Source organism: Solanum stenotomum, chromosome 3 (assembly GCF_019186545.1).
Source record: "Solanum stenotomum isolate F172 chromosome 3, ASM1918654v1, whole genome shotgun sequence".
In the NCBI taxonomy this organism is placed as follows: Eukaryota; Viridiplantae; Streptophyta; class Magnoliopsida; order Solanales; family Solanaceae; genus Solanum; species Solanum stenotomum.
In genome coordinates, this window is record NC_064284.1 from 26,074,123 (window position 1) to 26,087,285 (window position 13,163).

At 36.4% G+C, this 13,163-nt stretch overlaps 2 protein-coding genes across 3 annotated transcripts; both read left to right on the forward strand.

The window, feature by feature from the left end:
* The first annotated feature begins 258 nt into the window (after window positions 1-258).
* LOC125859443 (uncharacterized) lies at window positions 259-7,173 on the forward strand. 2 transcript variants are annotated; one of them, XM_049539196.1, is made up of 5 exons: window positions 259-743; window positions 980-1,091; window positions 2,675-2,789; window positions 5,399-6,448; window positions 6,658-7,173. In XM_049539196.1, exons 1-5 carry the CDS (start codon window positions 560-562, stop codon window positions 6,925-6,927), a joined length of 1,731 nt encoding a protein of 576 aa, XP_049395153.1. In that variant the 5' UTR covers window positions 259-559; the 3' UTR covers window positions 6,928-7,173. The 2 variants fall into 2 exon arrangements, with proteins under 2 accessions (XP_049395153.1, XP_049395154.1); XM_049539197.1 differs by having other exon boundaries at window positions 2,716-2,789.
* LOC125858809 (probable LRR receptor-like serine/threonine-protein kinase At3g47570) lies at window positions 7,003-12,249 on the forward strand. The gene is made up of 6 exons (XM_049538603.1): window positions 7,003-7,155; window positions 9,527-9,895; window positions 9,963-10,070; window positions 10,123-11,152; window positions 11,197-11,739; window positions 11,828-12,249. Exons 1-6 carry the CDS (start codon window positions 7,003-7,005, stop codon window positions 12,247-12,249), a joined length of 2,625 nt encoding a protein of 874 aa, XP_049394560.1.
* Window positions 12,250-13,163: the final 914 nt, after the last annotated feature.

Here is a 13,163-nt window from a genome sequence, read left to right on the forward strand (position 1 = left end):
TATATCTAAGTTTAGTTAATCAAGTAGAAAGTATTTTTAAGGCTATCAATAGTTCGAAAATAAAATTAATAATTTACGTTAAATTTTTGGTGTGTTTTTATAAATCTGTCTTTACACATTGGAATATTCCTAAATAATAAAAAAAGAAAGTAAAAATGTAAGCTTTAGGGAATGAAACATCACATCTCAACTAATCGTCTTAAGTTGGCCTTTGAATAATAAATATGTGAAGAAAAATAAAACCGAAAAAAGCAAGTCTTCAGTCTTGTAAACCCAAAACGTCTCTCAAAAATTCAAGTTTCAAATAAACACTGCTCCCCACGACACACACACACTCTCTCTCTTCCTTCTTCAAAATCTTCCCTCTCATACACCTTAATTCCATTTCTTCTACTAATTTATGTATCCACTGGCTGTTTCATTACTCTGCAAATGTTAAATTTTGCTTCACTTTCAGCTTATTCAATCTGTTGGTTTGGTATTTTGAGTGTGAAGAGCTAGGGTTTTTGGAGCTGATTTGTTGATGGATTAAGGAGTTTAAACGGTTGTTTTTTTTGCAATGAATAGAAGTTTTAGAGCAGAGGAGTCATTGTCTGGCCCGGGGCAGAGGCAGAGACAGCCTCTAATGGGTAGTATTAGGAGTTCAGATGAGGAACTATCATTGTTTCTAGAAATGCGAAGAAGGGAAAATGACAGAAATAATAATCGATTTCTTCAAAAATCCGACGAATTTGATCCCCTTGGTAAGTTTTTTTTTTCCTTCCATCTATTGACCTTTTTTTGTTCAAATTGAGAGCATAAAGATTGTAGTTGGTTTTTTGAAGGTGCATTTCTACTTCAAGTTTCAAAAATATTTTGAGTCTTTTTGGACATCATATATAGGCATATAAATGTGTCCAACTAGTGAGAAATTTGTGATTTCTGCTTCATAACCTAAAGTTTATATATGTATTTTTTTTTCAATTATATCTTATTGCAGGATCAAAAAGTGGTAGTTCACCTGCATTTGATATTGCATCAGCTGCACCCATGCGGAGGACTCGTACTGATGAGTTCCTTAATGCTGACAATGATAAAACGGATTACGACTGGTAATTTGTTTCTTCTTCTCCTTTCCAAGTATGTGATTCTCTGAGTTGTTTAATTGTTTCTTTTAGCTGCTTAGGTGGATTTTGGACATCATAAGTTTCTTTATCCAATTTAATCTTTTTCACCATGTAGTTTACAAATTCTTTAGGAAAATATTGATGAGTTGATTTCTCAGATGGTCACCATTTCTTCTTTATTCCAGTTTTCTTCAACAAAGAAAGTGAGAGTTGATCTTTTTAGAATTCTTAAGGACATTGATCTTTTGCCTTGCTTAAGGATATATCTCTTTTCGTTGACTCCATAAGGAGGGAATACACCACTTGGGTGGATGAGGAGTCCAGGATTTATTTTACATGGACATGGCTTCAAAAGGGATGTTTCTTTTGATAACATAATGGGAAATTTACCTTGTTAATTTTTTGGCAATGTCATTTTTCTCTGTGCTTTCACACAGAAAGGTGGAGATAGTAACTATTAGTTGAGTGTTGAGTGACCATCTGGGAAATCAACTCAAATATTGACGCACATGTTTGCTCGAATTATCTTACCTACACAAGTTTTCTGAGATAAACAGACTTTTGGGCATCCCAGTGACAGAAAACAGAAATTTAAAAGCTACAGGACACAAACAAGCATGATAAGAAATATGTAATCTAATTTTGTTATATAGGATTTATATACTAACTAATGAAACATTTAGAACTACTCATCATATATGGCATTTCATTGATTATGTTGGTTCCAATGTAACAAACGATAGATTCAGGTCATTCAACTTTGTTAAAGATTATAAACATTGAACATCTAACTTAATTCATAGTGCCAAGAAACATAAAACACCATGCTAAAAATCTAGCTGGAAGCTCCTCCTTCTCTCAATTGAGGACTTGGTCGAATAATAGGAGCTTGAAGATTTGGTAGGTCATACATTTCATTTATCATAAGAGACTTAATAAAATCCTTTTAAAATTGTTGTTATGCACCCTGAGGAGAGGCAGAAAATTATGAGATAGTGCCTTACTTGTGTCTAGTAGACCGATACAGGTCTCCAAGTCTACTGAACTCTTTAAATGTTGAAGTCTAGGTGTTTGACATGTGACACTCAGGCCTCCAAATACAATTTATATGTGCACCTTAAACTTTGATGTCATACTTCTCCAGGTAGTTATCTTAACACATGCTAGCTGAATTTAATTTCTTGATGTTACAAGGGAGGATAACTAAGAGTGTTGAGGATGCAAATTTGAAGTGATAAAATATTAGGATGTTGAAAGTAAGTTTTTATTCAAATATCATAACAGTGAGAAAAACACGTATAGTTTGTAGATGTATTTGTTTTCTGCACAATTCAAGTACAAAAATTAATGGCTGCCATATATCAAAATCTAGCACTCAAATAAATAAAGGGAGTAGGGTGGTGCACCCACTTTCTGTAAAGTTGAAAAGCAGAACAAAAAAGGGCTTCTTTGCATCTCTGATGTTGAATTATTTTGTTGATTCATGAATCAGATTTCCCAGACATTCTTTTAAAATCCTATCTGCACTTCTGTATGCTTTATTATGAGATGTTATTTTCCTGTTTCAGGCTTCTAACACCTCCAGGCACTCCTCTTTTTCCTTCTCTAGAGATGGAATCACGCAAAACTATGATGAGTCAGCTGGGAACTTCTAGAGCTCACCCCACTGCATTGACATCTAGAGTAAGAATATGTATATTCTACTGTTACATTATTTCTTTGCTGAAATGCATTATGTGTAATTGGAAATTAGCATATTTTCACTTTTGTTATGTTTAACACGGGAAATGTTGACCATCTCTGTAATCTGAAAGTATTTTTTTTTCTTTGATAACCGAGAAATCCCTGTGACCCGCCCTTTGGACCAATATCCAGCCACTAGAGGGATGTGGAGATTTCACGGAACCTAAAAAGAAATTTCTATAATTAAACAGGAAGACCCTGACAGGTTCTTTAGTTCAGAATGCGTGCACATGGTGGCTCCATTGTATTGTCAAATGCTATTCGCAGAAGCCCTCTGCTGAATTTGAGGGTTATTTTAGTTTTTGAATGTAGCTGTATGATGTACATCTGCCCCCAGGCTTAGTTCAGGTGACAAAGGCCGAGGAACTTGTGACCTAGGTCTAGGTTCGAGCTCTACACCATGTGAACTAAGCCTCACATTTAATTGGAGAGTAGTAGAGGTGTGGGCCCATTATCCCGAACTTCGAATGCTGCAGTTGGTCCTAATGGTTGACTGTAGATGCATACGGTCATCAGAAAGAAAAAGTATGCCATACATTTCTTTTGTGATGCTTCTTGTGGGATATTACGAGTACCCAATCTCTTAGTTATCAACCATTTGGAAAACTTAAACTCCTACGAATATTTTAGGGCTATGGTTTCTTTATCCTAGTAAGGATGCATTAATAAGCACATGCTCTTATGATGGGGTGTCTGTGATCAGTGTGAGTTGGTTTTTTCTTAAAGATTCTCCTGAGTAATTATAATAATCAGATTTATTGATATTCCTAGTATTACTAAATGTTATCACACATTTAATCATTATCCAATTTGATGGAATTGTTTAATCTTGAAGAGAATCTTCTACAATTATGCATATTAGGTGTTTTTCTTGGTTTTATGCAGTCATTTATAACTTGATTGTTCTTGGACAATAATAGACGGAAACAATGAGGAAAAACACCAATAGACAAAGTTTTGTAAGATTAACAACATGTCACAATTTAGAAGTTCATATGACGAAAAACACCAACTTGTAACTTGCTTTTATATGTAACTTGCTTGTAACTTGCTTTTATTTGAAACCCATAATTTACATTGACCTAAGTAAAAGAAAGATTAAGAAAGGTAAGTTCCATCGAGCGGTTGTTAAACCAACTATGTTGTATGGGTTGAAGTGTTGGTCAGTCAAGAACTTGCACCCTCAAAAGATGAAGGTAACATAAATAAGGATGCTTAAATGGATGTGTGAGCACATTAGAAAAGACAAGATTAGAAACGAAGATATACGAGGCCAGGTGGGAGTAGCCTCAAAAGATGAAGGTAACATAAATGAGGATGCTTAAATGGCTGTGTGGGCACATTAGAAGAGACAAGATTAGAAACGAAGATATATGATGCCAGGTGGGAGTAGCCTCAATGGTGGACAAGATGCGGGAAACAAGGCCAAGATGGTTCAAGCATTGAAGAGGAGGAACACAAATGCCCTAGTGAAGAGGTGCGAGAGGTTTGAGGAAAGGTAGAGGTATATCAAGGAAGAATTTGGTAGATGTGATTAGACAAGATATGAAACATCTTCAGCTCAATACGTACATGACTTTAAATAGGAGAGCATAGAGGTCGAGTATCAAGGTAGACGATTAGTAGGAAGTTGAACATTTTCTCTTTTCCTCGTGGTAGAGCAGGATTCTAATCTAGAGTATCTGTTTGTTTCCTTACCAGTATTATCTCACCGTCTCAATCTGACACAAAGTTTAAGAATGTTAGAGTGGGTAAAAGTTCCACATTGGTTGGACAATGGACTGGTGGTCTCCTTATATGGACTTGGGCAGTCCTCCCTTCTTGAGCTAGCTTTTGGGGTTTAGATAGGCCCAGGCGCCATAAAACAAAGAAAAAAAGAAAGACTTTTGAAACTTGTGGTTTAAAACAAATCTTAGATATTTGTGTGGCGGTAAATTAATTCATTAGGGGTAAAAGGGAAATTTTAAAGTTGTTATTTCTTATTATAGAAAAGTGACATTCTAAAGTAAAGTGTCACATAAATTGGGACAAAGGGAGTATTATTTTGCTAGCATTACCTTGTTCTTCTATTTTATTTCTATTGTTGTTTCTTTTACTTAGGATATTTCTAATATTTTTACTGTCAATATTTTTCATTTTTCAATGTTCTCATAATAGCATTTTACTCTTGCATTTCTTTCAAACCATGTTCTGAAAATCTATTTTCTTGAGGCGGAGGTCTTTCGAACCTCTCTACCCGTCAGAAATAAGGGTAAGGTCTGTGTACACCCCACCCTTACCAAATCCCACTCGTGGGTCTATATCGGGTATGCTGTTGTTTGTAAGTACACTAAAGAAAGATTAGAGAAAGCATAGTTAAATATGTCTAGACACCAATTTACTTTAAGACAATGCAGAACTTTGCCTATTACTGTGAGTAGATAAATATGTGAAGTGCAAATAGTGAAGCTTGCTGCCTGGCAGTCTTAACCTGAAGTGTGTATCAGAGTTTTGAGTTATTTTCTTGGGAACCATGGGTTTTTATCTGTAATTTGCTACCTTTGATGCAGTTAACAAATTCTCTCCCTGAGGCCACCTCAAGAAGCAACTTAGCATCTAGACAGCCAGCTTCCTCTCCTGGATTAAACACTTCAAGTTCTAGTCTTCGAAGACCATCTTCTTCAGGTGGATCAAGACCTTCAACTCCTACTGGTAGACCGACATTGAGCTCATCTAGATCCACTTCGACCTCAGCATCTAGATCCACATATGCTACAGCAACCAAAGCAATGACATCCACTGCAACCTCTAGATCAATGTCAACCGCGACAGCATCTAGATCATCAAGGTCTGCCACACCTACTTCTCGGGCCACCATGCCTTCTTCAAAACCCACTGTTCCTCCAAGATCTTCAACACCTACTGCAAGGTCCAGTGCACGGTCCTCAACACCAACAAGCAGGGCCTCTGTTACTGGATCAAAGTCCACATCAAGGGCAGCAACTCCAACTCGTCGAGCAACTTCAGTGTCAGGTACAACAAATACAACTGTTCCTCCAGTTAAACCTGTGTCTTCCCCCTCGGGTACCAGGTCAGCTACAACGGCATCACGAAACCCTGCAGCCTCACGTGCTAGTTCTCCAACTGTAAAACCCAGACCATGGAAGCCTTCAGATATACCAGGGTTCTCCCTTGATGCTCCACCCAATTTAAGGACATCACTACCTGACAGGCCAATTTCAGCTACAAGGGGCAGACCTGGAGCAGCTAGTGTCAGGTCTTCATCTGTTGAGCCAGCTTCAAATGGAAGGGTTAGACGACAGTCATGCTCTCCAGCAAGAGGACGTCCTCCTAATGGTGTTATGCATAGCAGTGGAAGCTCTGTCCCTGTCCCATCCATGAGCCGACTTCATGCTAAAGCCAAGGACAATGTAAGCCCTGGTATGGTTGGGACCAAAATGGTTGAAAGGGTAATAAATATGCGGAAGCTGGTTCCTCCGAAACAAGACGACAAACATTCTCCACACAGTAACTTATCTGCAAAGTCTTCATCACCTGATAGCTCAGGTTTTGGAAGATCATTATCAAAGAAATCCTTGGATATGGCTATTAGACATATGGTATATACATTCTTTTCACATTCCTATGCTAATAGAATTTGTGTTGTACAACAGACTGAAGACATAAGTATATTTTCAAAAACTGATTAGAGTAGCAATATTTGTTTTTTTTTTTATAGCTCTAAGTCTTAGATGATCTGTCTTGTTGGCCTTCTTGTTCTCTTATCCTTTTTGGATTTGCTTAACTTTGAGACATTGCTCTTGGACAGGATATAAGGCAAAGAGTCCCGGGTAATCTGCGTCCCTTGATGACTAATATTCCAGCATCCTCTATGTACAGTGTGAGATCAGGGCCGCCTACTAGAGGCAGGACAAGCAGGTCAATTAGCGTGCCTGACTCCCCACTTGCCACTAGCAGTAATGCTAGTTCTGAGGTGAGTGTAAGCAACAACGTTGTGTGGGTTGATGGGAGTGAAATTGATGAAGACATTAGCAGTGATAAAGGTGCTCGATCACCTGCCAGTGTGCGTGGGAGGTGATGATTGGCTTTTCATGCTGCATGATACTTTCTATGTTTTGGATCGGTGCCAGTTTGAGAGTTCTGACACCTGAATATGATTGTTTCCCTGGAAGAACTGACTGATTTGATTCACCTGACTGTAAAGATTGATGCACTGTCTAGCTGTATTTTGAATCATTGTATTATTAGTCCTGTTAATGTCAATGCCTCGTTTTTGTTCATGAGAAATGTGACATATATGAGATTAGTATGTCTAAACATTTTGCTTTCTTAGAACATTTAATTTACTTTTCTAACAGATAATTCATATGTCGAAATGTCGATCTGTTGTTCCTTCAGGTCATGTTAGGCAGTGAGATGCAATGTAATTACCAGATGCAGTGAACCTTTTGCTCCTCCATTATATCAAGAAAGATAAAAAGCCATGAATTTTTTGTTTTGACATGGATGCTGAACCGCGATGTCTAAAGCTCAGATAAGTTAAAGTATCTTGAAATTCCGAAGTTGTTCTAGAAGGGAAAATGATCAAAGAGTTCACATTGAAGACTTGTGTCGACCATTTGATTTATCATTTGCTCAAGTCGTTGATTGTACTTGCCTAATAATTAGCCCTACAAAGACAAAACACTATAAGAAGAATGGAGTGATAAAGAGAAATCTCTCAATTACAAAATTTTAGATTGCAATGATACTCCAATTTAATTGCACTATAATATACCTTTAGGACTATTCAAAACGGGTCACTTCTACCCTCCATTACTTTTTTGGCTCAAATATGCTTTCGTTGTTAGGTTTTTAGATTAAATATGCTTTCCAATTAGCAAAAGAGTTCAAACATACCTTGTTATTAACGGTTGCTCCGCAACAAAAAAAATTAATTAATACTCTCTCTGACCCTAATTACTTGTCTATTTTTGAATTGACACACCAATTAAGAAAACAATTATTGATATAGTGAGTTTACCATTTTACCCCTATTAATTATGAAGTGGATGAATTAAAAACTTAAGATTTTCAAGAAGTTCTAGCTTTTTCAAAGTAATTAATTAAGGGTATAATAGTAAAAATAATTTGTCTTTTCTTGACAAAATAGACAAGTAATTAAGGACAACTAAAAAAAGAAAAAGTGGACAAATAATTAAGAATTTGAGCTATTCAAAATAAGACTTTTTTTTTTTGGGCTCAAACTGCTGATATGCTAATTGATGAATCTCTCTTTCGTTTTTATTTCGCCAAACTTTGGGATAAATTTTATTTAAATAGAAAAAGTTTGACCAAACTTTAATCTCATAGAATCCATTTTGAGAAAAAAGCATTTATTCATAGTAGTTACATTAAATTTCTTATCCGCTTATTTATGGAAATGACACATGCCATCTCCATTGAATTCCCAGTCCCTTTTTCTCATTTTCCTTATTTGTCCTAATTGGGTCTTTGTTACCAAACTTTTAATTTAACCTAAACCTTTTGCAAAAAACTAAAATAAAATCTGGAAACCTAATTTCCAGGAAGTTTACCTGAAGAGGACAATTCAATATTAAGCACTAGAGGAGTTGATTGGCCACAAATTATGCAAACTCTTCGAGTGATGTAGAAGAACAAACCGCACTGAGCTGCCTTCATAATTGATCAATTGCTCCGACATCTCTCAATATATTATATTACAAGATTTTCTATATGTTGCTACGAATATTGGACTAATGTTACACATCTTACCTAACTAAATAAGAATAACTTTACTACGTAGACAAAAAGAAGACTTAAACAATTAATGTCACTCAGAAAATTAAAAAAAAATCACTTCTTGAAATACTATACATTTTTCACTTTAGCGTCAAAGAATGGAACAATAATAGTATGCAATTAAAAGTTACACATTTTTGGTTTTCTTGAATATTCAATAAATTCTAGTTGTTGGATTTCATAATAATGGTACAAATGAAAGATTTAACTAAAAATTATTAGAGAAAAAAACAAACTTTAAAATCCAATAATTTACCAGCAAGTCATAACTCAGCCTGCTGGTCTAAATTTATGTCCAATTTTATTGTACAGGTGAATCTTTATGTCCCTTTCTATATTTTCTAGTGTACCTTAAAATACCCAACTTGTCAATATCATGAAAAATCATATAAACAATTAAAATTGGAGAACAAATCTTTTTTCCTTTGCTACTACCCTATGTTCTCTGCTCATCAAAAATTCAGGTACAGAATGTCACTACTAGCATTCAAGAATATGATCATTGATGACCCTTTCAAGATCATGGACTCCTGGAATGAAACTATACATTTCTGTGACCAAGTCGACGTCATGGCTTAGTTACAGTTTTAAATCTTACTTCCCTGAAATTGAGGGGTTCTCTGTCACCAAGCATTGGTAATCTGAGCTTTCTTTATGCTCTTAAGCTCCATCAGAGATTGGCTACTTACATAAGTTAAAATTTTTACACCTTGATAATAACTCTTTCACTGGTCATATTCCTTCAAACATTTCTGGATGTTTCACTCTTGTTTCTGTTGATCTTTCATATAATATGATGGTAGGAAAAATTCCAGCAGAATTAGGCACATTGTTGAAACTCAAACAACTTTCTCTTGTTTCTAACTATTTTACAGGAGGAATTCCGCCTTCATTTGTTAAATCTTTCTTTACTTGATACCTTTTCCGCAAGCAAGAATAATTTGCTAAGGAAAATACCTGATGAATTATGTCAATTGCTCAACTTAAAGTACTTTGTAGTGAATGAAAACAACTTGAGTGGTACCCTGCCTCCTTGTCTTTTCAATCTTTCCTCTATCGTGGCTATCGATGTTGGAACAAACCATTTAGAAGGGAAATTGCCTCCATTGCTTGGTATTACTCTTCCTAATTTAGAGTTCCGTAGCATTTATAGAAACAATGTAACTGGAAATATTCTGGTAACATTATCAAATGCTACGAATCTTCAGTCTCTTATTGCTGGTAGAAATGGACTCACAGGAAAAGTACCACCCCTTGGAAATTTGCTGAAAATGCGAGAGATTTTTAGTTGCTTTCAATTATCTTGGGAAGGGGGAGGATGATGACCTTAGCTTTCTCACCACATTGGTGAATGCCACCAGCTTGGAGCTTTTGGAGCTCAATACAAATAATTTTGGTGGAGTCTTCTTACCTGCATCTGTTAGTAATCTTTCGACTGAGCTTAATAGAGCTTTCGTTGTCTTATAATCAGATTTCTGGAGAAATCCCAAGATGGATATCCAATCTCAAGAAGCTTCAGGCTTTCTTTGTAGCTTACAACAGATTTCACGGTGAAATTCCTTCTGAAATTGGTGATCTGATATATTTGCAAGAGCTGACTTTACTTGGAAATCAGTTCTCTGGCCAAATTCCAATCTCATTGGGAAACTTAGCTTCTTTAACCAAACTCAGTTTAAGAGAAAACAATCTCCAGGGGAGAATTCTAGGCAAATGCCACAATTTGGAACTGTTGGATCTTGGTTCAAATAACCTTAGTGGTTTCACACCATCAGAAATTCTTGAACTCTCATCCTTGTCGGAGGGCGTGGACCTATCTCAGAACCACTTAACTGGTTTCCTTTCAATGGAAATTGGGAAGTTGAGAAATCTAGGCTACTTAAACCTGTCTGATAACAAGTTGCAGGGCCAGATTCCTACCACTATAGGTACTTGTGTGAAACTTGAAGCACTAGACATAAGCAACAACAACTTTCAGGGTAGTATTCCTTCAACCATGAATAGTTTGCAAGGCCTGGAACTTTTAGTCCTTTCTCACAACAATCTGTCAGGTGGAATCCCGGGATTCTTGAAGGACTTCAAATTTCTGCAGATTTTAAATCTGTCTAGAAATAATTTGGAAGGTGCTGTACCAACAGGAGGCATCTTTAGTAATGCTACTGTGGTTTTCATCATAGGAAATAGAAATCTCTGTGGGGGTGTACCAGAGTTGGACCTTCCGGCTTGCGTTGTAGAGGTAAAGAAAGAAAGGAAATCAGGTTTTCCCTTGAAAATAGTAATTCCTGTAGTTAGTGGGCTTATAGGATTGACATTCATAGTTTGTTTTCTTGGCATGCGGCAGTTTAGTAGATCGAGAAAAACAACACCTACAGATATACCTGAAAACTTAACCTTAAGAGTATCTTATCAGTGTCTACTTAGGGGAACTGATAGATTTTCTGCATCAAATTTGCTTGGCATGGGTGCTTTTGGATCTGTATATAAAGGAATTTCTGAACACGATGGTACGGTTTTGCTGTTAAGGTATTGGACCTTTCACACCATGCAGCTTCCAGGAGTTTTTTAGCTGAATGTGAGGTTCTAAAGAACATTAGACATCGTAATCTTGTAAAGGTTCTAAGTGCATGCTCAGGTATTGATTATGAAGNAGGAGGCATCTTTAGTAATGCTACTGTGGTTTTCATCATAGGAAATAGAAATCTCTGTGGGGGTGTACCAGAGTTGGACCTTCCGGCTTGCGTTGTAGAGGTAAAGAAAGAAAGGAAATCAGGTTTTCCCTTGAAAATAGTAATTCCTGTAGTTAGTGGGCTTATAGGATTGACATTCATAGTTTGTTTTCTTGGCATGCAGCAGTTTAGTAGATCGAGAAAAACAACACCTACAGATATACCTGAAAACTCAACCTTAAGAGTATCTTATCAGTGTCTACTTAGGGGAACTGATAGATTTTCTGCATCAAATTTGCTTGGCATGACTGCACATGTTGGTGATTTTGGTTTGGCAAGATTTGTTCCACCAGCAATTCTGAACTCATCAGCAAATTCAAAAAGTTCTACAGGTGTAGGGGGAACTATTGGTTATACACCTCCAGGTAATAATAAATCAAGGTTTCTGCTGGCTGTCATATATATGTCTTTTTATAAGAATATCTCTAATTCTGTAGTATTTCTTGTTGACAGAATTAGGTATGGGAAGCGACCCCTTAATCTATGGAGATGTATACAGCTTTGGCATTCTGCTCTTGGAAATGTTTACCGGGAGGAGACCAACTGATGAAATGTTCAAAGATAATTTCAACCTTCATAACTATGCCAATGCTACTTTGCCAGACAGAGTGATGCATATTATAGATCCCATTCTTCTCCAGGAACGAGATGAACTTGGAATGAAATACAAACTTGATGACAACACAAGCAGTGCTGGCGACATATTTCTGTCATTCTTAGTTAAGATGATTCAAATCAGAGTTTCCTGCTCCGTTGAATCTCCAAAAGAAAGAAAGCGGATCAGTGATGTCGTTGGAGAACTCAATTCATTAAGGAAGTTGTTCTTGGAGCAAGCATACCCGAAAGAAAAGGTTATAAGCTTCAACCTGCATTGAGAGATGATGACAGGCATAGGGTTAGTCCTTCTCATGCCTGGTGACATGAGGTAAATATGCACTGTGAAACAAATTCATGAGTTTAAGGTTTGATTCTGCTCTTCTAATTTGTAGTTATAAAGTTGTACATTCCTAATAAAAGATAGCTCTTTGCACATTTCTTAGTTTAGATGCCTTATTTATTATCTTGAGATATCTATAGCTGCTAGACTAGTAGATCACTGAATAGCCTGAATTACACAACTGATCTCAAGTTGCCACCTACTTGTCTAAACATCATATCTGAGGCTTTTGAGACGTAAGATCAGTTCAACGCCTTCCACTTAAGGTTCTTGAGACCTTTGAAATATGATACATACTCTGGCATCCAATACCACCTTCAGTTGTTCTAATTCATGAAGATTGCATATTTCTAAATAAGTGGTTATATGCAAACATGTAATAAAACAGTATCACCATGTTATCAAACTACAATCTAAAAGGAAAAAGGGGAAGCTCAGATGTGCAACTATCACCATGTTTAGTCGGATGAGTGCAGAGACCCAAATCACCGCATTAAGCACAGGTTTTACCTTACTTTCACAGCTAACCCAAGAATGCACCAGCCAGGAATCAAACCCAGGTCTGTATCGTCAAACTACAATCTAAAAGGAAATGAAGCTGATAATGCTTGTTATTTATTTGCTCGTGTTACCATACAATCATTTAGATATCAAACAGAACATATATGAGACTATGAGAGTAGTTAGAATGGAATGAACAGGCCCAAATTTCTGAAATTTTGGTATTCAAAATGTCAACAAGTAATCATGTTTTGAAGTTGAGGTCAATTAGGCTTGTAGCAGGAAATGAAGTTCAAATTTTGCACATCCAAATTATTCTTCATAAACAACAATATCTTGTAGTTTTATTAT